At 47.5% G+C, this 25,207-nt stretch overlaps 1 protein-coding gene across 10 annotated transcripts; it reads left to right on the top strand.

Annotated features, from left to right (window-relative positions):
* On the top strand, positions 1–21,301 carry LOC106575173 (alsin-like). Of its 10 annotated transcripts, none has more exons than XR_001321705.2 (35): positions 1–321; positions 528–632; positions 896–1,044; positions 1,198–2,192; positions 2,467–2,908; positions 5,138–5,309; positions 5,541–5,637; positions 5,738–5,815; positions 8,101–8,298; positions 8,441–8,666; positions 8,911–9,100; positions 9,279–9,344; positions 10,207–10,369; positions 10,474–10,617; positions 10,885–11,013; positions 11,199–11,222; positions 12,241–12,311; positions 12,561–12,627; positions 12,828–12,997; positions 13,090–13,155; positions 13,259–13,357; positions 13,491–13,655; positions 13,838–13,949; positions 14,081–14,158; positions 14,319–14,452; positions 14,770–14,934; positions 15,028–15,151; positions 15,482–15,639; positions 15,858–15,974; positions 16,101–16,277; positions 16,511–16,556; positions 16,678–16,739; positions 16,826–16,986; positions 18,648–18,744; positions 18,932–21,301. XR_001321705.2 is itself a non-coding variant. In XM_014151447.2 (35 exons), exons 1-35 carry the CDS (start codon positions 293–295, stop codon positions 18,968–18,970), a joined length of 5,319 nt encoding a protein of 1,772 aa, XP_014006922.2. In that variant the 5' UTR covers positions 2–292; the 3' UTR covers positions 18,971–21,301. The 10 variants fall into 10 exon arrangements, 9 of the variants coding, with proteins under 9 accessions (XP_014006922.2, XP_014006928.2, XP_014006926.2 ...); XM_014151447.2 differs by having other exon boundaries at positions 2–321; positions 16,822–16,986; XM_014151453.2 differs by having other exon boundaries at positions 3–321; positions 2,467–2,827; positions 16,822–16,986.
* The last annotated feature ends 3,906 nt before the right edge of the window (positions 21,302–25,207 follow it).

Genomic DNA, 25,207 nt, shown 5'->3' with positions numbered 1-25,207 from the left:
CCTTGACATTGAGCATTGACACACGTTCATCAAATATAAAATCACAGTGTAAAACAGCAGAATTCCATATCTGGTGAATTTCAAAATAGATAGCTAACAAAGCTAAGCTACGTGACAGAATCGATGTTATAAAAAAAATAAGAAACATAAAAAAGGCAAGAAAATACGCACGCTTTGATGACTCTCGGCTTCCGTTCAACTAGTGGTCACAACGACAAAGCGAAAAAGGGATAGCGATTAGCTAGTCAGCTAATCCCTTGCATAACTCAGTCGCTGTACATTTCACAGGTTTATGAAGAAATGGACATGGTCAGGGGACCGGTAAGTGAAAGACAATTGTATCTGAGATTGTACATAATATATGTGTAGTAGCTACAGTACAAGGAGCAAGTGGAAGGATACATGTTAGCCCCGAGTTACTAGCTACCAGTAGGGGCTGTATGCAATTCAGTGAGGCAGTGTTATCATTAACTAGTCATTTTTGTAAATTGTCTTGTGTCCAATGTTGTTTACCGTATTCAATACAGGGCTGAATTTAGAAACGGATTTGGAGTTTTTCAAATTGAGTTTCACCTGTCTATGCATCAGCATTGCCATGGACAAATCTCAGTGATGGAGTCCCAGAGGAAAAGGTATGTAGCCCCTAGGTAGGGTGTTGGCAATAAATGTTATGTGATCATCATATGACAACTCATAATATTCATCATGTAAGTCTATGCCCTCACAAAGCTCTTGTTGTTTCTCTAGCTAGCTACAGTATCTTCTGTTCCAGGGCATGTTTTATCTTGGTAGTTCAAAAACAATGTCTCCTCTATCTGTGTGGTTGTTCAGCATCCTTGAGACATGACTTGTCAATGTGTCTGTCTGACTGTCTACTTCTGTATGTATTCTCCAGCTCTGGTGAGGAGGACAGTTCAGGGGAGCGAGGTTCGCTCCACACCTGGAAGGGCTACTCCTATAGTGTCACCCCAGAGAGAGTGCTCCTGTCCAGGCCTGTGCTGCAGGCTGCCCTGGGAACACGCCATGGGGTTCTACTGGTGGAGGGTGAGAGTCAATGGACAGCCTTTGATATAATGGCAACACTGCTTGGTCTATAATTAAAATAATTTATTGATTTATACTGATGTAGACATACTACTGCTAATCATTTGTAATAAATCCTCTTGTCTAATGACCTGAATGATGTGATGTATTTAGGCGGGCAGGTGTACAGCTTTGGTGAGTTCCCATGGAAACAGAGCCAGGTCTCAGAGGTGGGCCCCCTGAAGCCCGTCCTAGAGAGCGCTCTCAGCGGCCAGCGCGTGGTCGCCGTGGCAGCGGGCAGCTTCCACAGCGGGGCGGTTACCGAGGACGGCGGGGTCCACATGTGGGGGGAGAACTCCTTCGGCCAGTGTGGCCTGTCTATCCTCACTGTAGTCCCCAACCCGACTCCAGTGGCTGTCCTGGACCCCGACACCAGCCCCCCTCATACCATCCGGGTCCTGGAGCTGGCCTGCGGGGAGCAGCACTCCCTTGCTCTCTCTGCCCAGCACGAGGTGTGGGCCTGGGGCAGCGGCTGCCAGCTGGGCCTGGTCACTACCATCTATCCCGTGTGGAAACCCCAGAAGGTGGAGCACCTGGCGGGCAGACACGTCCTTCAGGTGACCTGTGGGGCCTTCCACAGCCTTGCCTTGGTGCGTTGCCTACCCCCTCAGGAGGCCCGGCGGCCCCTGCCAGATAAGTGTGGCCAGTGCAACCAGCTGCTCTACACCATGACGGACAAGGAGGACCACGTCATTATCTCAGATGGTCATTACTGCCCCCTAGGGGTGGAGTTGCTGGCTGACGGAGAGGCCAGGCTGGGGCCTGGAAGGTCCCCTCCGCTAAGGCTCCAGAGCTCCCCTTCAGAGCCCCTCCTCTCCTCTCATACCTCGGCCTCAGTGCCTGGTCCCTATCCCACCATAACAGACCATACAGACAATGAGAGGGGGAGGACAGTGGCACAGAATGGGGAAGTCTTAACCAGCACAGACTCTGACATCTCTGCTGCTGGGACAGACTCTGATCGAACTGTTGGAGGTGTGGGGGGTGCAGCATCTCAGAACTCCCCCTACCCTGATGATCAGGCAGTGAAAGAATATCTCAAGAAACTGTCTGACACCTCTCTGGCTGAGGAGACTGCCAAGATGACCATAGCAGGAGCAAGTTTTCAGGTTAGTAGTGATGCTTTGATGCTTTAAGCCTAAAGCTACCCATTTTTGCACACTTGGCGGGTGACAAACCGACTTCTTGGGAGTTTGAGGTGTTTGAAAAGTGACAATGAGCTGTCACGCTGTGTTTCCTGGGTCATGTTCATTAAGGCACGCAAAGGTGAAACATTCTTGCTAAGGAAAACTAGAATGTGCTTTTCTTATAGGTCCAGGAAATCTTCCTGTTTCTGTCAGTTTGCTTTTGTGTGGTGCCTAATGCACCCTGTGTTTGTTTCAGCCCCCAGCAGATAGCCTTGACCTCCTGACCTCTGACCTCATCCCCGGGGTCATGCCAGTGACCACCAGCTCTGCCCTCAACAGCCTGGTCTCATCCTGTGCCTCCGCCATGGGCGAGAGAGTGGTCTCCACCTACGAGGCTCTGTCCCTGAAGAAGATGATTAACTACTACTACCCCGGGGTTGGGGGTGTAGCAGGAGTACCCGGTGGGGTGCCAGGGGGGTTTCCAGGGGGACCCGCGGAGGAGCGGGTGCGTCTGGAGGAGTCCATGCAGGGGAAGAAGAGCTGCAGCACGGGGGACATCCGTGAGGAGGATGAGGGCCTGAGTCGACGTCTCTCTCTGCCTGGACTCCTCTCTCAGGGTAGATACGCTGTTCGTCTCTTATCCTCCTCCTCTGCTCATCGCCTCTTATCCTCCTTATCTTCCTCCTATACTCTGATGTGTAAGTATGCGTGTGTCTGCGTCCCCTCTCATCCAGCCTGCGAACATATCGTCCATCTAAACTACAGTACTATACAGTATGTTTGGGAATGCTGTGAAGGCTCACCATTTGTCTCAGTGTGGTGTTTCATGGCTCTTATGTGTGTGTGTAACGTTATGTGGGCTACAGTCAGTGAACGGTGGTTTTTGTTCTGCGATTAAAGCTCTCAGCCATAGAGGAATATGAGGCCATATTAATGTGAGGACTCAACCAGAAGGGTTGCAGTAAGGACAGAGAGGGATGGAAGGAGGGAGGGGAGAGTGAGACAATAACACGGAGAAGAAAGGAGCGAGAGTCCGTGAGATGGTGAGGGAAGGAGAGAGAGAAGTGAGGAAGTGAGAGTGTGAAGGAGATGTGTGTGTGTGAGAGTGCGAGGGAGAAGGGGGGGGGAGGGCAAGATGGCCGTGATAATCTCTTGAGAAACCCAGTCAGAGTGGTAGTGCCTGCAGTATCGGAGGAATCTTCTATTGTCACGTTGGTAGGGTGACAGCTGAACGGTAGGGTTTGTCCCTAGCTATCCGAGGGTGTCTTATTAAGGGGATTTGGGATATGCAAAAAACACATTTGACACATGCGTATAATACACGCTTGTATATGTCCTGTGAAACGAGACAAAAAAAAAAAATAATAGTTATTAGCTCCCTGCTGCAGCCACCGAGGAGACAGACAGCTCACCGCTCCCCTCTCATGGTGGCTCTCCTCTGGGGGACAGACAGCTCACCGCTCCCCTCTCTTGGTGGCTCTCCTCTGGGGGACAGACAGCTCACCGCTCCCCTCTCTTGGTGGCTCTCCTCTGGGGGACAGACAGCTCACCGCTCCCCTCTCTTGGTGGCTCTCCTCTGGGGGACAGACAGCTCACCGCTCCCCTCTCTTGGTGGCTCTCCTCTGGGGGACAGACAGCTCACCGCTTCCCCTCTCTTGGTGGCTCTCCTCTGGGGGACAGACAGCTCACCGCTCCCCCTCTCTTGGTGGCTCTCCTCTGGGGGACAGACAGCTCACCGCTTCCCCTCTCTTGGTGGCTCTCCTCTGGGGGACAGACAGCTCACCGCTTCCCCTCTCTTGGTGGCTCTCCTCTGGGGGACAGACAGCTCACCGCTCCCCTCTCTTGGTGGCTCTCCTCTGGGGGACAGACAGCTCACCGCTTCCCCTCTCTTGGTGGCTCTCCTCTGGGGGACAGACAGCTCACCGCTCCCCTCTCTTGGTGGCTCTCCTCTGGGGGACAGACAGCTCACCGCTTCCCCTCTCTTGGTGGCTCTCCTCTGGGGGACAGACAGCTCACCGCTTCCCCTCTCTTGGTGGCTCTCCTCTGGGGGACAGACAGCTCACCGCTTCCCTTCTCTTGGTGGCTCTCCTCTGGGGGACAGACAGCTCACCGCTTCCCCTCTCTTGGTGGCTCTCCTCTGGGGGACAGACAGCTCACCGCTCCCCTCTCTTGGTGGCTCTCCTCTGGGGGACAGACAGCTCACCGCTTCCCCTCTCTTGGTGGCTCTCCTCTGGGGGACAGACAGCTCACCGCTTCCCCTCTCTTGGTGGCTCTCCTCTGGGGGACAGACAGCTCACCGCTTCCCTTCTCTTGGTGGCTCTCCTCTGAGGGACAGACAGCTCACCGCTTCCCTTCTCTTGGTGGCTCTCCTCTGAGGGACAGACAGCTCACCGCTTCCCTTCTCTTGGTGGCTCTCCTCTGGGGGACAGACAGCTCACCGCTTCCCTTCTCTTGGTGGCTCTCCTCTGGGCTGACAGATGGCTCTCTGGGGGACAGATGGCTCTCTGGGGGACAGATGGCTCTCCGCGGGGGACAGGATGTCACAGTGGAAACAACCAACCCACGCCTCATCAGTGATTCCCTGGTCTGTCTGTCCTCATTAACACTCCCTCCCATATGCTTACTGTGGTACAGGACCTGGCTCCGACGGGGCTCATGACTCATCATCCAGGGGATGCTGTGAGGCCAGTGTTTCTGGGTGATTGCAGGGGGCTTAGAAATGTTGTGTTTTTCCAGAGTAGATGATCACTCCATGACTAAACCAGTCATCCTGAGCATTTCTTTACAGTTGTTTACACTCGCCTGTGGAACAGAGAGGACTTGATCCATAACGTTAGCTGCAGTTGACCGCCGTAACTGAACATGGCTTGAGATGAAGCACAGAAAATGTATCGTTAAGAAACATATCGGCCTGTCTCCGTCTGCAGTGTCCCCCAGGTTGCTGCGGAGGGCCAGCCGGCCCAGGGTGCGAGCGGTGCCCCTCACCCCTGTGGGAGGGCTCCCAGAGGCGGGGGAGCTGCTCCCCTCCCTGCAGACCGAGGTGTGGAGCTGGGGGCGGGGCGAGGAGGGCCAGCTTGGCCACGGGGACAACCTCCCCAGGTCAGTGTCCACTCAACACCAATCACTGAGGGCTGGGGATGAGAACCATGATTGACAGTTGTGTAGACCAGTAAAGCATCAGAGTATGAGCGCTGAATCTGATCTAGGATCTGTTTGGCCTTTGAGATAAATAGGATTACATGGACAGGGAGGACCTGCTCCTAGATTGGCACTCCTACTCTGAAATGCTTTGGCCCTGGTTGTTGACTGAGAGGTGTTTCTGACCTGCAGGCTGCAGCCACTGTGCATCAAGTGTCTGAGCAGTAAGGAGGTGGTGCTTGTGGCTGCTGGGGCACATCACTCCCTGGCCCTGACTGCACAGTCCCAGGTCAGGAACTACATTATCACTCCTCATGGGAATCTGAGTCTGAGGGATTCCTCCCTTCTGTGTGAACATTTGTTTGAATGTCTGTGTGTGTGTGTTCAAGGTCTTCTCCTGGGGTAGTAACAGCTCTGGCCAGCTGGGACACATGGGGTGTCCTACTACTATCCCTCGCCTTGCCAAGGTAAGAGTGTGTTTCTTTAATTGAGGAAAATGGTGCCCCATGCAGTCATCTTTACCACACACTAACCCAGTGTTCCTCCCAGTGCCCCGCCACTGGGCAATGCATGTGAATGGTGTTCTTTGGCACCCCCTCCCGTGCTACCTTTGCCTCCGCTGCTGAAAACAATCTTAGGAGAAACACTGCTAAACTAAACTCAGCAAAAAAAAGAACCGTCCCTTTATCAGAACCCTGTCTTTCAAAGATAATTTGTAAAAATCCAAATAACTTCACAGATCTTCATTGTAAAGGGTTTAAGCACTGTTTCCCATGCTTGTTCAGTGAACCATAAACAATTAATGAACATGCAACTGTGGAACGGTCGTTAAGACACTAACAGCTTACAGACGGTAGGCAATTAAGGTCAGAGTTATGAAAACTTAGGACACTAAAGAGGCCTTTCTACTGACTCTGAAAAACACCAAAAGAAAGATGTCCAGGGTCCCTGCTCATCTGCGTGAACGTGCCTTAGGCATGCTGCAAGGAGGCATGAGGACTGCAGATGTGGCCAGGGCAATAAATTGTAATGTCCGTACTATGAGACGCCTAAGATAGTGCTACAGGGAGACAGGATGATCGTCCTCGCAGTGGCAGACCACGTGTAACAACACCTGCACAGGATCGGTACATCCGAACATCACACCTGCGGGACAGGTACAGGATGGCAACAACAACTGCCCAAGTTACACCAGGAACGCACAATCCTTCCATCAGTGCTCAGACTGTCCGCAATAGGCTGAGAGAGGCTGGACTGAGGGCTTGTAGGCCTGTTGTAAGGCAGGTCTTCACCAGACATCACCGGCAACAACGTCGCCTATGGGCACAAACCCACCGTCGCTGGACCAGACAGGACTGGCAAAAGGTGCTCTTCACTGACGAGTCGCGGTTTTGTCTCACCAGGGGTGATGGTTGGATTCGTGTTTATCGTCGAAGGAATGAGCGTTACACCGAGGCCTGTACTCTGGAGCGGGATCGATTTGGTGGTGGAGGGTCTGTCATGGTCTGGGGCGGTGTGTCACAGCATCATCGGACTGAGCTTGTTGTCATTGCAGGCAATCTCAACGCTGTGCGTTACAGGGAAGACATCCTCCTCCCTCATGTGGTACCCTTCCTGCAGGCTCATCCTGGCATGACCCTCCAACATGACAATGCCACCAGCCATACTGCTCGTTCTGTGCGTTATTTCCTGCAGACAGGAATGTCAGTGTTCTGCTATGGCCAGCGAAGAGCCCGGATCTCAATCCCATTGAGCACGTCTGGGACCTGTTGGATCGGAGGGTGAGGGCTAGGGCCATTCCCCACAGAAATGTCCAGGAGCTTGCAGATGCCTTGGTGGAAGACTGGGGTAACATCTCACAGCAAGAACTGGCAAATCTGGTGCAGTCCATGTGGAAGAGATGCACGGCAGTACTTAATGCAGCTGGTGGCCACACCAGATACTGACTGTTACTTTTGATTTTGACCCCCCCATTGTTCAGGGACACATTCAATTTCTGTTAGTCACATGTCTGTGGAAAATGTTCAGTTTATGTCTCAGTTGTTGTCTTGTTATGTTCATACAAATATTTACACGTTAAGTTTGCTGAAAATAAACGCAGTTGACAGTGAGAGGACGTTTCTTTTTTTGCTGAGTTCATTATACCAACATGAATAAACTCTGCAGCAGCAATTAAAGGACTCTCCATGGTAGAACAATAACGCCACTTTTCCACTGAGGATTTATCTCAGTGTTTTACCCGAAAGGCTGAGACTTCTGTTTCCATCTACACGCGCCGGCTCCCGTGTCTCACTGGGCCATGGCTCCTGCTCTGACTTGGAGCCAAGGCATGTCCCTGGGTACTTTTCAGCTTTAATTTAATAACAATGGCTAACTGTGAACTTGAACACCTTCTCACGAATCGACAGTCTTGAATGATGCAGAGGTTGTTGATTCTGCTCGCCAAAGGTCTCCTGATGGAAACACAAGACTACATTAACAGGAAACACAGGAGATACCCTGGTGTGGGGGCTAAGTCTCAATGGAAAAGCATCCTCGCCTGCTTATAGTGATCCCAAATCATAGGACATTTTATGACTATTGAGTTTGTGCATAAGGACTGTTGGTATAAGCGTGAGTAGCCTTGGCGTGTGCGAGCCAGAACTGTTTCTTTAGCATGAGGCAGCTTGATGTACAAGTATACCCCCTGGACAGGACGCTACTCACAAATGTACAGTGATCTGCTCTGTTTGTCCCTGGTGTGACCCTGTAGCTGTCTGAGGGGATCCGTGTATGGGATGTGGGTGCTGGGGCACAGCACACCCTCCTCCTGGCCGATGGGGACTGTTACCAGCCCATCCTTTACTATAGCGGACAGCAGGTCAGAGAGGGGGCGCAGGACGCACCCCAGGACCAGACAGAGGGGTACAGCTACACCCAGCAACCAGTGCTGCTCCCCTTCTGCATGAACGTGAGTAGTGGACCACATACACACTGTACTGAACCACTGCTGTGTTCCGTTTTTAGTATATTTAGCATCTGCTTCGTGATTTCAACTGACGTTTGGCCCGATGGTGGTGCGTGTGTCTGGGTTTTGTCTATCCGTGTTTTAGTTGGGCTACGTGAGCGGTGTGTTTGCGGGGGGCCAGAGCTGCGTGGCGCTAGCCGATCGCAACGTCATGGGTTTCATCGCCAGCCTCCACGAGCTGGCTGCTGCCGAGAGGAAGTTCTACTGCAAGCTGAGCTCTGTGAAGAACCACATACTGCGCCCCCTGTTGGACCTGGGTGAGAACTACCGCTGCCGCTACAGCTCCGCTGGACAGAGGCCATGGGTCAGAGGTTAGAGAGGGAGAGAGAGAGAAGGGCGAGATTTATTATTATGGTAACCATGTCCAGTCAAAAGGGAAGTGATTGGTCCGCATTCAAAAAGATCTGGCATAAAGCGTACGTCTTGTTAAATGTTATTATTAGTACAGACCTGTAACTTTTGGTTAACCATGTGCTGCAATAAAGTTAGTACGTTTCAGAGTAAATATTAGGTTGATTATCTCTTGGATATGTGTGTTCTCCTTCTAACCCTCAGAGTCGTTGAGTACAGCCCTAGGCCCGGCGTCCACAGTGCTGCTACAGAGCCTGGCGAGGTGTTATAGCCGCCTGTGTCACCTCACTGGGCAGCACTCCGCCTCCCTCACCGCCAACCTGCGCCGCCGTCGGGAGGTGAAAAGCTTGGTTATGCTGGAGCATGCCAGCATCTTCCTGGACACGTACACTGAGTATGTCTGACATTTACGTCTTTACAAAAAGCACCTCTGTACTAGCTGATGTGAGAAATACCCTCTCTGTTATTTGGTTTTTAATTGGTTGTGTACATGTAGTTCTGCGTGTATAATGACCTCTCCTTCTCTCCTCCTCTCTTTCCATTCCTTCCCCCTCCTCATCTCTCCCTGCCAGGTACTGCTGCTCTGTGGGTAACTTCCTGGTGATGGGGGGCTTCCAGGCTCTGGCCAAGCCCTCGCTGTGAGTGTGTACACACACAGTAGGACATCTAGCAGGCCTAGCTTATTATCCTTGCCATTTGCGGTGTTCATTATATGTTCATTACCTTTACCATTTACCTAGACCTGTGTGCTCATTATCCTTAACATTGACTTAAGCCTGTGTCAAGGGACAGCTGTTTGATGCCTAGTCATTCTGCACACCATGAGACTGAGGAAGCTCATGCAGGTTTAATTGGAAAGGGAAAAGTCAAAGGATTAATTCGAATGAATTTTTATGGATTCTTTTTAATTATGAAAACGGGTGGTTTGAGCCCTGAATGCTGATTGGCTGACAAAAATACCACATATACCACAGGTATGACAAAAATATATTTTGTACTGTTCTAATTACGTTGGTAACCAGTTTATAATAGCAAAAAGGCACCTCGGGGGTTTGTGGTATATGGCCAATATACCACAACTAAGGGCTGTATCCAGGGACACATAAGAACAGCCCTCAGCCGTGGTATATTGGCCTTCTTCCACATCCCTTCTGGCCTTATTGCTTAATTATAAACCAATGTGTTTCTTCGTCAAGGCTTCCACCAAGAGTGACTGAATGACTCTTCTCACACTTTTAACTGGAAAGGTGAACAGTGAATTAAAACAGGAAATCTCTTATTTCCTTTTCCATCTCTCCTCCCCTACACTCTCCTCCCTTCCCCACCCGCTCCGCCCTCCCTCCCTCCATCCTCCCCTCCCTCCCTGCCCACCATCTTTCCTTGCCCTCTCCTCCCTCCCTGCCCTCCATCTTCCCCTGCCCTCCATCTCCTCCTGCCCTCCATCCTCCCCTGCCTTCTCCTCCCTCCATCCCCTCCACCATATTCTGTTCCTCTGCTCAGAGATTTCTTTGGGAAGTGTCCAGAGCTGTTGCAGCGGCTGGCAGAGTCCAGCGAGGAGAACATTCCTCTGAGTGACCTGTTGGTGACTCTCTTCTACCTGCCCATGAGACACCTTCACGAGTATGGCAGGCTGCTGCTCAAACTGGGAACCTGCTTCGAGGTGGTACGTGGAGGAACTAGGACCGGGCTGTACACACACACACACACACACACTCACACACCTTCATACAAACTCACTTTTGTGTGTGTGTCTCTCCATCCCTGCAGAGCTCAGTGGACTACCAGAAGCTTCAGGACGGCTGCTCTAAGTTTGAGGCCCTGGCTCTTCATCTGAAGAGGAGGAGGAAGGAGGCAGAGTACACGTACCACTTCTGGAAGAGCTTCCCTGGCAAGATGACGGTCAGTGGCCTGGTCAGTTGGTTTGACCACAGTAATCAGTGCCAGATTCACACTATTGAGCCAGTGCCAACCGTACTGTGCTCGCTCAGATATTTCATTTTCACGTTGTCCTTTCAAGCATGGTTCCGGCAGCGATGGTGGATGTATAATCAGGCCGGCAGAGTACAGCTTGGTTCTGTTTGGCTCCATAGTGTGAAACGGGTAGAAGATCATTTATTCTACCCAATATCTCCAGTTTACCAACCTCTTATCCCATTTGACCTGGCCATCCTGTCCCAGGATTCCCTGCGTAAGCCCCGCCGGAGGCTGATCTGTGAGAGCAGTAACAAGGCCCTGACGCTACAGAACTCTGGAAGGTTCTCTGTCAACTGGTTCATCCTCTTCAATGATGCACTCGTCCACGCTCAGGTAAACACAGCTTCTCACAGCTCTTACAGCTGGCTCTTACAAAGGTGCCAATGTCTCTTTCTTTCTTTCATTCACTTTCTTTTTTTTTTTCATTCATTTTGAACACCCTCGGAGCATTTGATATGAATATATCTGGTGTGTTGACGGACTCCTATCAAGTTGTGTGTTTGTCTTTGTCCTATCAGGGTGTGTTTCCCTATAAAAGCCGTGTAAGTATGCATCAGCAGCCAGTGTACTGCCCCCTAGTCAATGCAGCGCCCCCGTGTGGCCAGGGCTTGGCTTAGGACGTAGGCTTCCTGTAGCAGCTCTTTAGGCACCTGCTGCCTGCCGTAAACCACAAACACCGGCTTCACAGCTTGAAGTAACACCCACCCCGAAACACAGCGTTTTTCGGATCTTCTTCATGTATGGTGTACTCATGAACACCTGGCTGGAATAAGCCTCACTGATTTAGATTTCTTGAAGCTCACAGTAAAGAATGGGAGTTAGTTACCTTCTCTGCCTTCTCCCTTTAACTAATGCAACTGCTCCTGAACATTAGGAGCCCCACAGTGGGTTCTGTACACCACTCTACAGTGAGCAGCTTCTCCTCAGCCGAGTCCGGTGGCCCCTGGCCTCTGATGCTAGACTCAGGATACTGTGTGGAAAGCTGAACTGTTACCTTTAATAACAAAGGCTCCCGGTAGTATATTGCCTACTTTTATGACATTGTCGTAGTCATAGCAACACGCTGACTCTTGCTTACAGACGTCAATCTAAAAAGTTAAGTCTTTGACGTTATTGGGTCTTCCCGATGTGTGCGTCTTGGTTATGTAACTAAGATGCCTTTTTGACCCATTTTTTAGTTTTTGCTATTTGGAGCCTTAGTTATCATTACTCTGAAACCATGTGACGTGACACGTGAGGATCGGCTGTCTCCGGTTGGCTTCTCTCAAACAGTTTCCTGTGATGTGCCGCTGTCTCTCTTAGTGTGCACCCACCTAGCTGTGTTTGATGGCGTAGTGAGCGTTTTTAGCCTCCGTCGGTTGCGCCCTGTGTGCTGCGTCTGTCGGCCTGCCTCGTGCCCTGTCGCCCTCGCCTCTCTGTGTGCCATGCAAGTTGGCATCTATTAGGTCATGTGACTGTGTTTAGCTCCAGTGCCCTGACTACTTCCTGACTGTTGAACCATTGTACTGTAGCTGAGTGTATCGGTGTACTGATGTCTCTCTCTCTCTCTCCTTCCTCCAGTTCTCCACCCACCATGTCTTCCCATTGGCCACACTGTGGGTCGAGCCCATCCTGGAGGAGAACACTGGCCTGTGAGTCTATCACCCTATCTGCCCAATTAGAGTGTTTAGCTGGTGTGTTATTGAGCCCTTAGCTCAGCGTCCCCCCCCGATGCACGTTCTGGTTTTTCCCCTAGCACTACACAGCTGATTCAAATAATCAACTAATCATCAAGCTTTGATCATTTGAATCAGCTGTGTGGTGTTAGGGTAAAAAACTAAACGTGCACCCCTTGGTTTGGGAAACGCTGCCTCCGCTGAGCTGTGCTTTGTTCCATCCAGGTATGGACTGAAGGTGATCTCACCTGAGGAGACATTCACCCTGCTGGCCTGTTCTTCCATGGAGAAGGTAGGCCACTAGCCAATAGCCAGGCCTCACTACTCACCTGCTCAGGTTACAAGTATGTAGTGGTTGTGTCTTTGTAGGTTCTTGTTAATCTGCCTAGTTGGGTTTAGTCTGTGGAGCGCGTGGTGACAGACGGTGTAACGACCCATTCAGTTCAATGAAATGCACTTCAATATGACTATTAACCACTGTGTGTTCTCCAGGCCAAGTGGCTTCGCTCCTTCAACCAGGCGGTGGACCAGGCCATGAGTGGGGCGGGGCAGAGGGCGGAGCCTCCCATCTCCCGGACCGCCTCCTACACCTTCTACAAGGACAGCCGTCTGAAGGAGGCCACCTACGAGGGCCACTGGCTGGCCGGCAAGCCCGATGGGAGGTGGGTCTGGCTGGGGAAGGAGGGATGCAGGACCTGGTGTCTCTGGTTCCACTTCCATACAGTCACAATGAATTGAAAATTGTTGTTTCCAGGGGAATGATGAAGTGGCTTGATGGGAGAATTTACACGGGGACGTTCAAGAACGGACTGGAGGATGGGTCAGTCGGTGTTAATCAATCAATAAACCTATCAATGTATCAATCACCGTAGTGAGAAATAAAGGCATTTGTCATTGTTCTGCTGTTTGTTTATGGGTCATAGTTTTGGAGATTACGTTATTCCCAGCAAGACGTCGAACCTGAACGACCACTATCAAGGCCACTGGAAAGAAGGGAAGATGCACGGCATCGGAACATACAAGTGAGTCTGTTTGGCTTTGTGAGGAGTTCAACGTTATTTAAGGAAGTCACCCTTTTGTCAGCGTGACCTGGAGTCTGCGGGCATGTCTATGTTTCTGCTGGGTAGCCTAAAAATGTGACTGTCGTCTATGCAGGTATGCCACAGGTGAGTTGTACGAGGGCTCGTTCCAGGACAACATGCGTCACGGTCACGGGATGCTGCGCAGCGGCACGCTGAACTCCTCCTCCCCCAGCGTCTTCATCGGCCAATGGGTGCACGACAAGAAGACGGGCTACGGCGTCTTTGATGACATCACCAGGTAGTGGACCGCTCCAGCCTTTTCATACTGCCGCGCTAAACTGTACCGAGCTGTCCTGGTTACTTATCCAGCTGGCTCAGTACGGTAGGGGTTGGATTGATGGTGTGAAAAGTGTATTCGTGTATCTGAAGTGCTGATGGTGTTAACGTGGTGACCTGTGTTGTACCGGTGTGTTCCGTCAGAGGAGAGAAGTACATGGGCATGTGGCAGGATGACCAGCGGCAGGGCACGGGCGTCATAGTAACCCAGTTTGGCCTGTACTACGAGGGAGCCTTCAACAACAACAAGATGCAGGTGATTCCTGGGCAGTGGGGTTCTTCCTCCTGACGCTAGCTGAACGTTAGCACATTAGTGCCAAGATAATGGAGGAAAGGAAGATGATCACCTCTCCATTTGCTGTTTTTTTTTTTCTCTCGCTGTCTCAGGGCACAGGGGTCCTGCTGTCTGAGGACAACACCACATATGAAGGAGAGTTCTCGGAGGACTGGACTCTCAACGGAAAGGTCAGTGAAAGAAGAGACACACAAACGAGCCTGAACACTGTCTCACACACACACACACACACACACACACACACAGCTTGCACTCACACATATTTTCGCTTAGCCACATACGTTTGTGCAGACATGTATAATACAGAACATTGCTGTCCCTATCTCTCAGGGTGTGCTGACCATGGCTAATGGGGACTACTTTGAGGGCTCCTTCACCGGGGAGTGGGGCTCCGGCCTGAAGGTCACCGGATCCTTCTTCAAACCCAACCTCTACCACTCAGACGGGGACAAGGGCCGCGCTGTGTAAGTCTCCGTGCCATTCAATGCTATTGGTTTTAGTATGGTGGAGGATAAGCAAAGATTTTCATATTCAAAGATTTTAGTCTTGATCTTGCGTGTTTAAAAAAAAATGTATGTATATTAATAATAATATATATAATAATATATATATATATTATTATTTCTTTTTTCCTTTTTTCATTGTAAATGAATTGCAAGGCAATCTGTCCACAGGAGATGATCCTGCTCTGTTTTTGCATCTTAGCCTTGAAAAATGTTTTGAAATGAACCCAGTCAAGTGAACATAGACTATTTCTAGTTCCTGTTATGTGTGTCTCCAGTAAGCTGGGGCGTCTGGCGGTGCGTCCGGAGGAGAAGTGGAGGGCAGTGTTTGAGGAGTGTTGGATGAGGCTGGGCTGTGAGGCCCCTGGCCAGGGAGAGAATCAGAGAGCCTGGGAGAACATCGCTGAAGCCCTGACCACCAGCAGGAGACAGCACGGAGACAGGTAGAGAGAGCAGAGACCACACACACAGTACTTCCACCTCACACACACACAGAGAGTACAGTTGTCTAAGTGGTATTGATGTGTGTGTTCCAGCCCAGAGATGAACCTGAGTCGGACTCATAACAGAACTCTGGGGAGTCTGGAGTTCATCCCTCAGCAGCATGTTGGCCCTGTTACCATGGAGAAGTATGACAGTATCCGCCATTACCTCATCAAGGTGAGCCAACGACCCCGGGTGACTTCCTAACCCTCCTAATCCCCCTCAGCAAATGGACCCATGCACCAATGTGTCTGACAAGCAGAAATACCAGCACCCACTGTTTGACAAGCAATATCCTTCAGTATGGTTTAATAATGATGATGATGATTATCATAATAGTCATGAAGAAATGTCTGAGCTGTCGTCCTGAGGTGCCCCTGTTCATACTGATTTACTCTTTAGTTCTAACATGATTTATTCTCATTGAGGAAACACCACAAAATAGGTATATCCTGAAACTCTCACATTTAACCTTCACTTCCTCCATTTTGTGCCCCCCCCCCCCAGGCGTGTGACACGCCCCTGCACCCCCTGGGCAGGCTGATGGAGACCCTGGTGGCTGTCTACAGGATGACCTACGTGGGGGTGGGGGCCAACCGCCGCCTCCTACTGCAGGCTGTCAACGAGATCATGTCCTACCTGGCACGCATCTTCCAGCTCGTCAGGTGTGTGTGTGTGTGTGTGTGTGTGTGTGTGTGTGTGTGTGTGTGTGTGTGTGTTTTTTTTTTGTGTGTGTGTGTGTGTGTGTGTGTGTGTGTGTGTGTGTGTGTGTGTGTGTGTGTGTTTCCTAAAACAGTCAGATACTGTTTTTCCATTCAGTTTGACCCAAGGCTAGCCTGTTTTAGGCCATGTGCTGTATGTGTAATGTTTGTTTGTCTCTCAGGTTCCTGTTCCCAGATCTGCCTGAAGAGGGTGGAGTGATCCCTGAACCATCCTCTGACCCCCAGGACAAGAAGGATTCCAACTGCGCAGACACCCAGCTAGAATCCCCCAAACCTGGGTACGACCATAGCATATCTTAATGTAAAAGAGCACGTCACTGTTGTTTAAATACTGTTTTCTTCCAGAAGAGAAATATGTTAAGCCCTTGAGTGTGTGTGTGTGTGTGTGTGTGTGGTTTCCCCAGGCGTGTGGTGAGTAGCTCAGCTCTGCTCCTGCCGGTGTTGCTGCCTGGTCTCTACCCCCCTCTCTTCACCCTGTACGTCCTGGAGAAGGAGAGGGAGGACGACGTGTACTGGGAGTGTGTCCTCCGCCTCAACAAACAGCCAGATGTGGCCCTGCTCGCCTTCCTCGGCGTGCAACAGTGAGTCTCTCTCGGACTGACCAATGAGGTTGGGACTAGTAGCCTCTTACAACCCTTCTGATCTCGCCGTTTTACATCCTGTTGAATCCGTGTAGTGAAACAGAATGTGAGGATAGTGTGGGCCTTTTTCATTTAGCCTTGTACAAGTTTTTTTCCAATCATGTAGCCTGACGGTCCTGACTTGTAAAAACTGTAGTTATAGCATGTAAAAATGAATCTCTTTTTGCTTTCAGTAAGTTTTGGCCGGTTTCGGTTCCAGTGTTGGGGGAGAAGACGGAGGTATGACACTAAGTACATTCTGAATCACACTGCCCTCCTGTGGGGGAACTACAACATTACATTACATTACATCAAGTACATGTTAGATTGTCCTTACTGACAGTCTCTCTCCTCTTTCTAGGTTGTGTCCAGCACAAAAGACGCCTGTTTTGCCTCAGCAACAGAGACCTTACAGCAGATCAGGTACGCTTTATCCAGAGCAGTACTATATCGTGCACTCTTTAAGTTACGATGTTGTAGTTACACGTGGTTGATGTGTATTAAGACAGTTTGTTTTCAGCACAACGTTCACCCCGTCCGACAAGCTGCAGGTGATCCAGCTGACATTTGAGGAGATCACAAAGGAAGTGATGTCATCTCTGGAGGGTAACTTCCTGTGGTCCATGGACGACCTGTTTCCTGTGTTCCTCTACGTGGTACTGCGCGCCCGGTGAGTTGATGAGAACACACACACACACACACACACACGTCTCTATGTTCCTTAGAGATGCACAGAAATCTGTGATTTTTCTCCAATTTTAGAATCACAACTACACATCTATTTACACTACTGGTCAAAAGTTTGGACACCTACTCATCCAGTGTTTTTCTTTATTTTACTATTTTCTACATCGTAGAATAATAGTGAAGACATCAGATCTATTTGAGATTCTTCAAAGTAGCCACCCTTTTCCTTGATGACAGCTTTGCACACTCTTGGCATTCTCTCAACCAGCTTCATGAGGTAGTCACCTGGAATGCATTTCAATTCACTGGTGTGCCTTGTTAAAAGTCAATTTGTGGAATTTCTTTCCTTCTTAATGTGTTTGAGCCAAACAGTTGTGTTGTGACAGGGTTGGGTTGGTATACAGAAGACGGTCTTTTACCAAATAGGGCTAAGTTCATACTATGGCAAGAACAGCTCAAATAAGCAAAGAGAAATGACAGTCCATCATTACTTTAAGACATGAAGGTCAGTCAATCCTGAAAATTTCAAGAACTTGAAGTTTCTTCAAGTGCAGTCACAAAAACCATCAAGCGCTATGATGAAACTGGCTCTTATGAGGACCGCCACAGGAAAGGAAAACCCAGAGTTACCTCTGCTGTAGAGGATAACTTCATTAGAGTTACCATCCTCAGAAATTGCAGCCCAAATAAATGCTTCACAGAGTTCAAGTAACAGACACATCTCAACATCAACTGTTCAGAGGAGACTGCGTGAATCAGGCCTTCATGGTCAAATTGCTGCAAAGAAACCACTACTAAAGGACACCAGTAAGAAGGAGAGACTTGCTTGGGCCAAGAAACACGAGCAATGGACATTAGACAAGTGGAAATCTGTCCTTTGGTCTGATGAGTCCAAAGTTGAGATTCTTGGTTCCAACCGCCGTGTCTTTGTGAGATGCTGAGTAGGTGAACTGATGGTGTCCGCATGTGTGGTTCCCACCATGAACCATGGAGGAGATGTGATGGTGTGGGGTTGGTGGAGACACTCTGTGATTTATTTAGAATTCAAGTCACACTTAACCAGCATGGCTACCACAGCATTCTGCACCGATACGCCATCCCATCTGGTTTGCGCTTAGTGGGACTATCATTTGTTTTTCAACAGGACAGTGACCCAACACACCTCCAGGCTGTGTTAGGGCTATTTGACCAAGAAGGAGAGTGATGGAGTGCTGCATCAGATGACCTGGCCTCCACAATCACCCAACCTCAACACAATTGAGATGGTTAGGAATGAGTTGGACCGCAGAGTGAAGGAAAAGCAGCCAACTAGTGCTCAGCTTATGTGGGAACTCCTTCAAGACTGTTGGAAAAGCATTCCTTGTGAAGCTGGTTGAGAGAATGCCAAGAGTGTGCAAGGCTGTCATCAAGGCAAAGGGTGGCTACTTTGAAGGATCTCCATATAAACTGTTTTGATTTGTTTAACACGTTTTGGTTACTACATGATTCCATATGTGTTATTTTATAGTTTTGATGTCTTCACTATTATTCTACAGCTGTAGAAAATAGTAAAAATAAAGAAAAACCCTTGAATGAGTAGGTGTTCTAAAACTTTTGACTGGTACTATATATGTGTGTGTTAACCAAGGCTGTGTTTCTCTTCAGGATCAGGAACCTGGGGTCAGAGGTGAGTCTGATAGAGGACCTGATGGACCCCTGTGTACAGCACGGAGAACACGGCATCATGTTCACCACTCTCAAGGTACACTCATAGCATACATTCTATGGCAGATAGCATCCAAATACAGGCACTCACGCTCGTAACTTATTCACATACTCATAACATATTCATGTGATCGTTGCGCGCTTAAACACACCGCGCCGTAGGGAATAAATGAAGCTGTAACTATCTGTATAATATATTGGTTTTATTTCCCTCTGTCTGTCAGGCGTGTTACTATCAGATCCAGCATGAGAAGACCACATAAGAACCACCGAGAATCTCTGTACTGTGCTCTGCAGCAGCTCTGTGTAAAGTGGCAGTCAGACAGACCGCCGATTCAGAGGGAAGGGATTGGAGAGGTTTTGAGTGATGCTGTGTCAGGGTCGTCACAGGAGGGTCGTGATGATTGACAGACAGGCTGCTGACTGTCCATCTGCTCCCCCGTAGCAGGACCCCCTCCCCCTTACACACACACACACACTGACGCATGCACTTACACACACACATACGAAAACACACACACACTACAAAGCTCCCCGCTCTAACCACTGCCTAGTGGTGACCATGTCATCAGGCTCATACACCTACTTGATTCATCAGGTTGACCTCTGTAAACCCAAGGTGTTATAAAACTGTTTTGGCAGTTTGGCCAGTCCAGCTGTCCATAGGCTTTGTAACACCTTAGCCCCTGAATGAAGGAACCTGCTTCTTGAGCCGTCTGGAATAGGGGCTTACTGTGATGTGGGCAGAGCCTGTGGAGTTTCAGCCTTATCGTGAACTGTTGTGAATATGACTGGCTATTTACTATTCATGCTATAGTAGTGGCAGAGATAACTGCCTCTTGTCACCCAGCGCTGGTAGTGAAATGGAAGTCTATGAAGAGGAACTTAAAATCCAAGTGAGACTCGCCCTTAACATGGAGCCTGTCTAGTAACAAGAGGCCATCTTGTATGTATGAGGTGGCAACAAGTCATCACATGGCCCCCTGTTGCTTCCATCGGACCTCAGCCCTCACAGCACATGTTATTTAATGGACCAACACGGTACATCACATTGATGTCACTTAGAACAAGGAAAGGGTTGAACCTCACAGATGCAGTGACGTCTGTGTCCACCGAGCGCTAGCCTACGCTCACTCAGACCAACACCAGGTGACGTTGTTTTGTGGTTGAAATGTACACTCCATACAGTTTTGCTGTTATTGTTGTATTCATTCTTCAGAAAAATCTTGAACATACAGCTCTGTGTTCAGGGGATTTGAGATGTGATGTTGGGAGGCGCTCTGTTTCTCATGTAATGCAGTATTTCATGTAAACGACAGCCAGCTAATGTGCACCTCACCTGCTAGCCTTTTAAAACATTTCAATTCATACTGTATTATTTGGATTTATAACCTCTCTGTTTGCACAGTATTTATAATGCGCTACAAGGTGGTTCTTTCAGGTCACTTTATTCTACACCAGAGCTAAAACCTCAGCCACCTGCATGAAATGTTGACACTTGATGGGTAACCCATAGAAGAAGACTGTTTTATTTTCTGTTATAAAACCTTTCCTGCAATATAGCTAATGTAATATTCATGTTTGTGGTTCTTCAAATCAGAAGAAGACTTTTACTAGGAAGCAATATTGTTTATGTATGTGTTTGGTGTGCTCCTGTCATGCAGACAGACTTATGACAGTATTATGCAGTATTTGTACCTGCAAGGCAATCACTACACTGAAGAATCTCTCTGTTCCTCGTTGTGGTCTGATCATGTTGTAATGGCAATATGATGGTTAGACAGTGGTTGTACAGTGACATTGAAGTCTACCAAAAGAAATTCTTCCTGTTGCAACAATGTTCTTTAAAAATCTATATCTTTATTCTGGGCAGAATTATTCATGTGGAGAATAGAATTTGTTACAACTGTTAATTGATTGTTTGATGGGACATGCAGTACGTAAGAATCTATATTTTAAACAGAATTTGATTGTAACCTGGTATTTGGTTACTTCTTTATTCAGCTGGTTTATAATTTGTATGGTCATGCCAAGGTTTACCTCCATTTCCCCCCATACTTCCTTTGGAAAGGACTGTGATTATGTTATCTGTTTACACCTGAAACACATGAGGTGCTGCATGATGTGATATCTATACAGTGTTTGACCCATAGACTGCATAACATACAGTTTGATCTATGAAGGAAGATCTGACTGCTTGTTTTTGTTTTTTTTAAAGTTTTTTTGAAACTTTATTTAACTAGGCGAGTCAGTTAAGAACAAATTCTTATTTACAATGACGGCCGAACCCAGACGATGCCAACTTATTGGACTCCCAATCACGGCCGTTTATGATACAGCCTGGATTCGAACCAGGGTGTCTGTAGAGACACCTCTAGCGCTGAGATGCAGTGCCTTAGACCGCTGCACCACTCGGGAGTGTACTTCCAGGTTAAGGTGTGTTGCATTGGATAGAGTTCTCTGTATGCTGTCACGTTTGTCCTTTTTTAGGGGAATGATGTCAGCATTTTGTCTAATGTACATATCTTAATGTAAACAACGGGCAATAAAGCCAACTGACAGAAAGTAACCTTTAAATAAAATTTGCCTCTGTACTAGTTTGTCTTAAATTACAAACCGTATGTTCCCTGTTACTTTGGTTTAATGGAATATCTACAGTTGAAGTCGGAAGTTTACTTGGAGTCATTAAAACTCGTTTTTCAACCACTCCACACATTTCTTGTTAACAAACTATAGTTTTGTCAAGTCGGTTAAGACATCTACTTTGTGCATGACACAGGTCATTTTTTCAACAATTGTTTACAGACGGATTATTTCACTTATAATTCACTGCATCACAATTCCAGTGGGTCAGAAGTTTACATACACTAAGTTTACTGTGCCTTTAAACAGCTTGGAGAATTCCAGAAAATGATGTCATGGCTTTAGAAGCTTCTGATAGGCTAAATGACATAATTTGAGTCAATTGGAGGTGTACATGTGGATGTATTTCAAGGCCTACCATCAAACTGTGACTCTTCAATGCCATCATGGTAAAATAAAAACGAATCTGCCAAGACCTCAGAAACAAAAACTGTAGACCTCCACAAGTCTGGTTCATCCTTGGGAGCAATTTCCAAACGCCTGAAGGAACCACGTTCATCTGTACAAACAATAGTCCGCAAGTATAAACACCATGGGACCAGGCAGCCGTCATACCGCTCAGGAAGGAGACGTGTTCTGTCTCCTAGAGATGAACGTACTTTGGTGCGAAAAGTGCAAATCCATCCCAGAACAAAAGCAAAGGACCTTGTGCAGATGCTGGAGGAAACAGGTACAAAAGTATCTATATCCACAGTAAAACGAGTCCTATATCGACATAACCTGAAAGGTCGCTCAGCAAGGAAGAAGCCACTGCTCTAAAACCGTCATAAAAAAGCCAGACTACGGTTTGCAACTGCACATGGGGACAAAGATTGTACTTTTTGGAGAAATGTCCTCTGGTCTGATGAAACAAAAATAGAACTGTTTGGCCATAATGACCATTGTTGTGATTGGAGGAAAAAGGGGGAGTCTTGCAAGGCAATGAACACCATCCCAACTGTGAAGCACGGGTGTGGCAGCATCATGTTGTGGGGGTGCTTTGCTGCAGGAGGACTGGTGCACTTTAAAAAATAGTTTTCTTTCCTCATGAAGCCATCTATGTGGATATATTGAAGCAACATTTCAAGACATCAGACAGGAAGTTAAAGCTTGGTCACAAATGGGTCTTCCAAAAGGACAATGACCCCAAGCATACTTCCAAAGTGGTGGCAAAATGGCTTATGGACAACAAAGTCAAGGTATTGGAGTGGCCATCACAAAGCTCTGACCTCAATCCTATAGAAAATTTGTGGGCGGAACTGAAAAAGTGTATGCGAGCCTACAAACTCAGTTACACCAGCTCTGTCAGGAGGAATGGGCCAAAATTCCCTCAACTTATTGTGGGAAGCTTGTTGAAGGCTACCTGAAACGTTTGACCCAAGTTAAACAATTTAAAGGTAATGCTACCAAATACTAATTGAGTGTATCTAAACTTCTGACCCACTGTGAATGTGATGAAAGAAATAAAAGCAGAAATAAATCATTCTCTCTACTATTATTCTGACATTTCACATTCTTAAAATGAAGTGGTGATCCTAACTGACCTAAGACAGGGAATTTTTACTGGATTTAAATGTCAGGAATTGTGAAAAATGTAGTTTAAATGCATTTGGCTAAGGTGTATGTAAACTTCCGACTTCAACTGTACTTTGGTTTTAGCAGTCAGATTAGAGGTCAAAGGTGACTGTTTTGTAAATATTTGTAGTGCTGCTAATAATCCTCTAAGCTTTATCCCATTTCTAAAAAAAACTACAGAGGCAGAGGGTAAATTAATGATAATACAAAAATAACGTTTTTTAAAGCCAAAACTTTTTACATTGCAGCAAGATAATCTTAGCTAAAAGTTCAGCAACAAAAATAAATTACTTTATAAATCACCATAAACAACCAGTTTCAGATGGTATTTGATGAAACATTGGTAAATAGGTTCATGTTAAGTAGATGCTGGTGACACTGTCAGTGATTTATTTATTCTAGGCACACTTAACCAGCATGGCTACCACAGCATTCTGCAGCGATACGCCACCCCATCTGGTTTGCGCTTAGTGGGACTATCATTCACTTTTCAACAGGACAATGACCCAACATACCTCCAGGCTGTGTAAGGGCTATTTGACCAAGAAGGAGAGTGATGGAGTGCTGCATCAGATGACCTGGCCTTCTCAATCACCCAAACCTCAACCCAATTGAGATGGTTTGGAATGAGTTGGACCGCAGAGTGAAGGAAAATCAGCCAACAAGTGCTCAGCATATGTGGGAACTCCTTCAAGACTTTTGGAAAAGCATTCCAGGTGAAGCTGGTTGAGAGAATGCCAAGAGTGCAAAGCTGCCGTCAAGGTGGCTACTTTGAAGAATCTCAAATATATATTTTTATTTGTTTAACACTTTTTTTTGGTTACTACTTGATTCCATATGTGTTATTTCATAGTTTTGATGTCTTCACTATTATTCTACAATGTAGAAAATAGTAAAACTAAAGAAAAACCCTTGAATGAGTAGGTGTGTCCAAACGTTTAAATATATGTTCCTGTTGTCATGACGTTGGCCTCTTTGAGTACAGGGAGGACAGTTGACCCCCTCCCCCTTGCACCATCCCCCAACCTACCTTCCCCCACCCAGTCCCTGTGGGAAGGAGTGGTAAAATTCCAGGAGAATCTCTTGCCACATGGCCCATAGAGAGACACAGGAAATTCTTCCAACTCACAGAATTGGGGAGCCAAGCGACATTTGTGTTCTGGAAAAGGTATGGAAGATTGGTGAAGAATCCAGCTACGAACTGGTCCGCTTGGTACAATTTTGTGATACTCAGAAGAGACAATATAGCCATATTACCATAAAACGGTTTATATAATAGCCTCAGCCTTGAGACTTGCATCCACATGGTTGTATAGAATGTATTAATAAGGATAAAGCTATTTGTAATACATTAATGAATGTCGCTTTGAAAGATCCATTCTAACCGAGAGAGAGAGAGAGAGAGAGAGAGAGAGAGAACGCGGACAAAACTCTCCAACAGAACGACGCTCCAACAAGGATCCCAACGACACACTGAGCGTAAATATATATTGATTGCAATTGTTCCCGAATGAGTGAGCGTTCAATTGTCAATTGTTAATATTAATGAACTCTGTGTACCTCCTCAGCTGAACTTTTATGACCCATTGTTCTACAAGACACCAGACATGCCTGTTAGCCACTAGGGCACATTACTCTACCAATTCTTTGTGATGATAATTACTGTTTGTATACTTTCTGTGAATTACTTAGTTTAGTAAATTTTAAGACAATTGATGTATGGATGACTCTTAGTAAAAACTGGGTTCGTGCAGTTACAACAATTTACGACGTTTGGAATGAGACTGGACGCGAGGTAAAATACACCATTTAAACCAGAAGATAATCGGCCTATACTATAATATAATATATCATGTTATAATATAGGAAAGTTATATTAGGAAAATTATAACTTTGTAATCTGAATATTTTCCTTGGTGCCCTGATCTCCTAGTTAATTACAATTAAACGATTAATCAGTTTGATCGCGTGATAATAATTACAGGGAGTTAAGTGATAAACATGTCTTCAGTTTAATGGTACCCCAAAGACACAACACTTTCTAACCCTACCATCCCTCCCCTAATTGGAGTAAACTAGTGAACAACAACACTTAGGCTTCTACTTCCATCTTAGACATATTATATACATTTTACAGACACTGTTTATTTTACAATTGTTATATTTTGTTTGTTTTACTCCTGTCCTTCCTCTAAGCTCAACCTCTCCCATCTATTTATTTCACAACAGCTCTGAACCTATATACCTTTTACGGACACAGTATGTTTAACATTAGTTATCTTGTTATTATTCCCAACCTTCAT

The sequence above is a fragment of the Salmo salar genome, chromosome ssa17 (assembly GCF_905237065.1).
Source record: "Salmo salar chromosome ssa17, Ssal_v3.1, whole genome shotgun sequence".
In the NCBI taxonomy this organism is placed as follows: Eukaryota; Metazoa; Chordata; class Actinopteri; order Salmoniformes; family Salmonidae; genus Salmo; species Salmo salar.
Note: the sequence above shows the minus strand (reverse complement) of the source record. Positions and strands in the feature narration are given on the sequence as shown.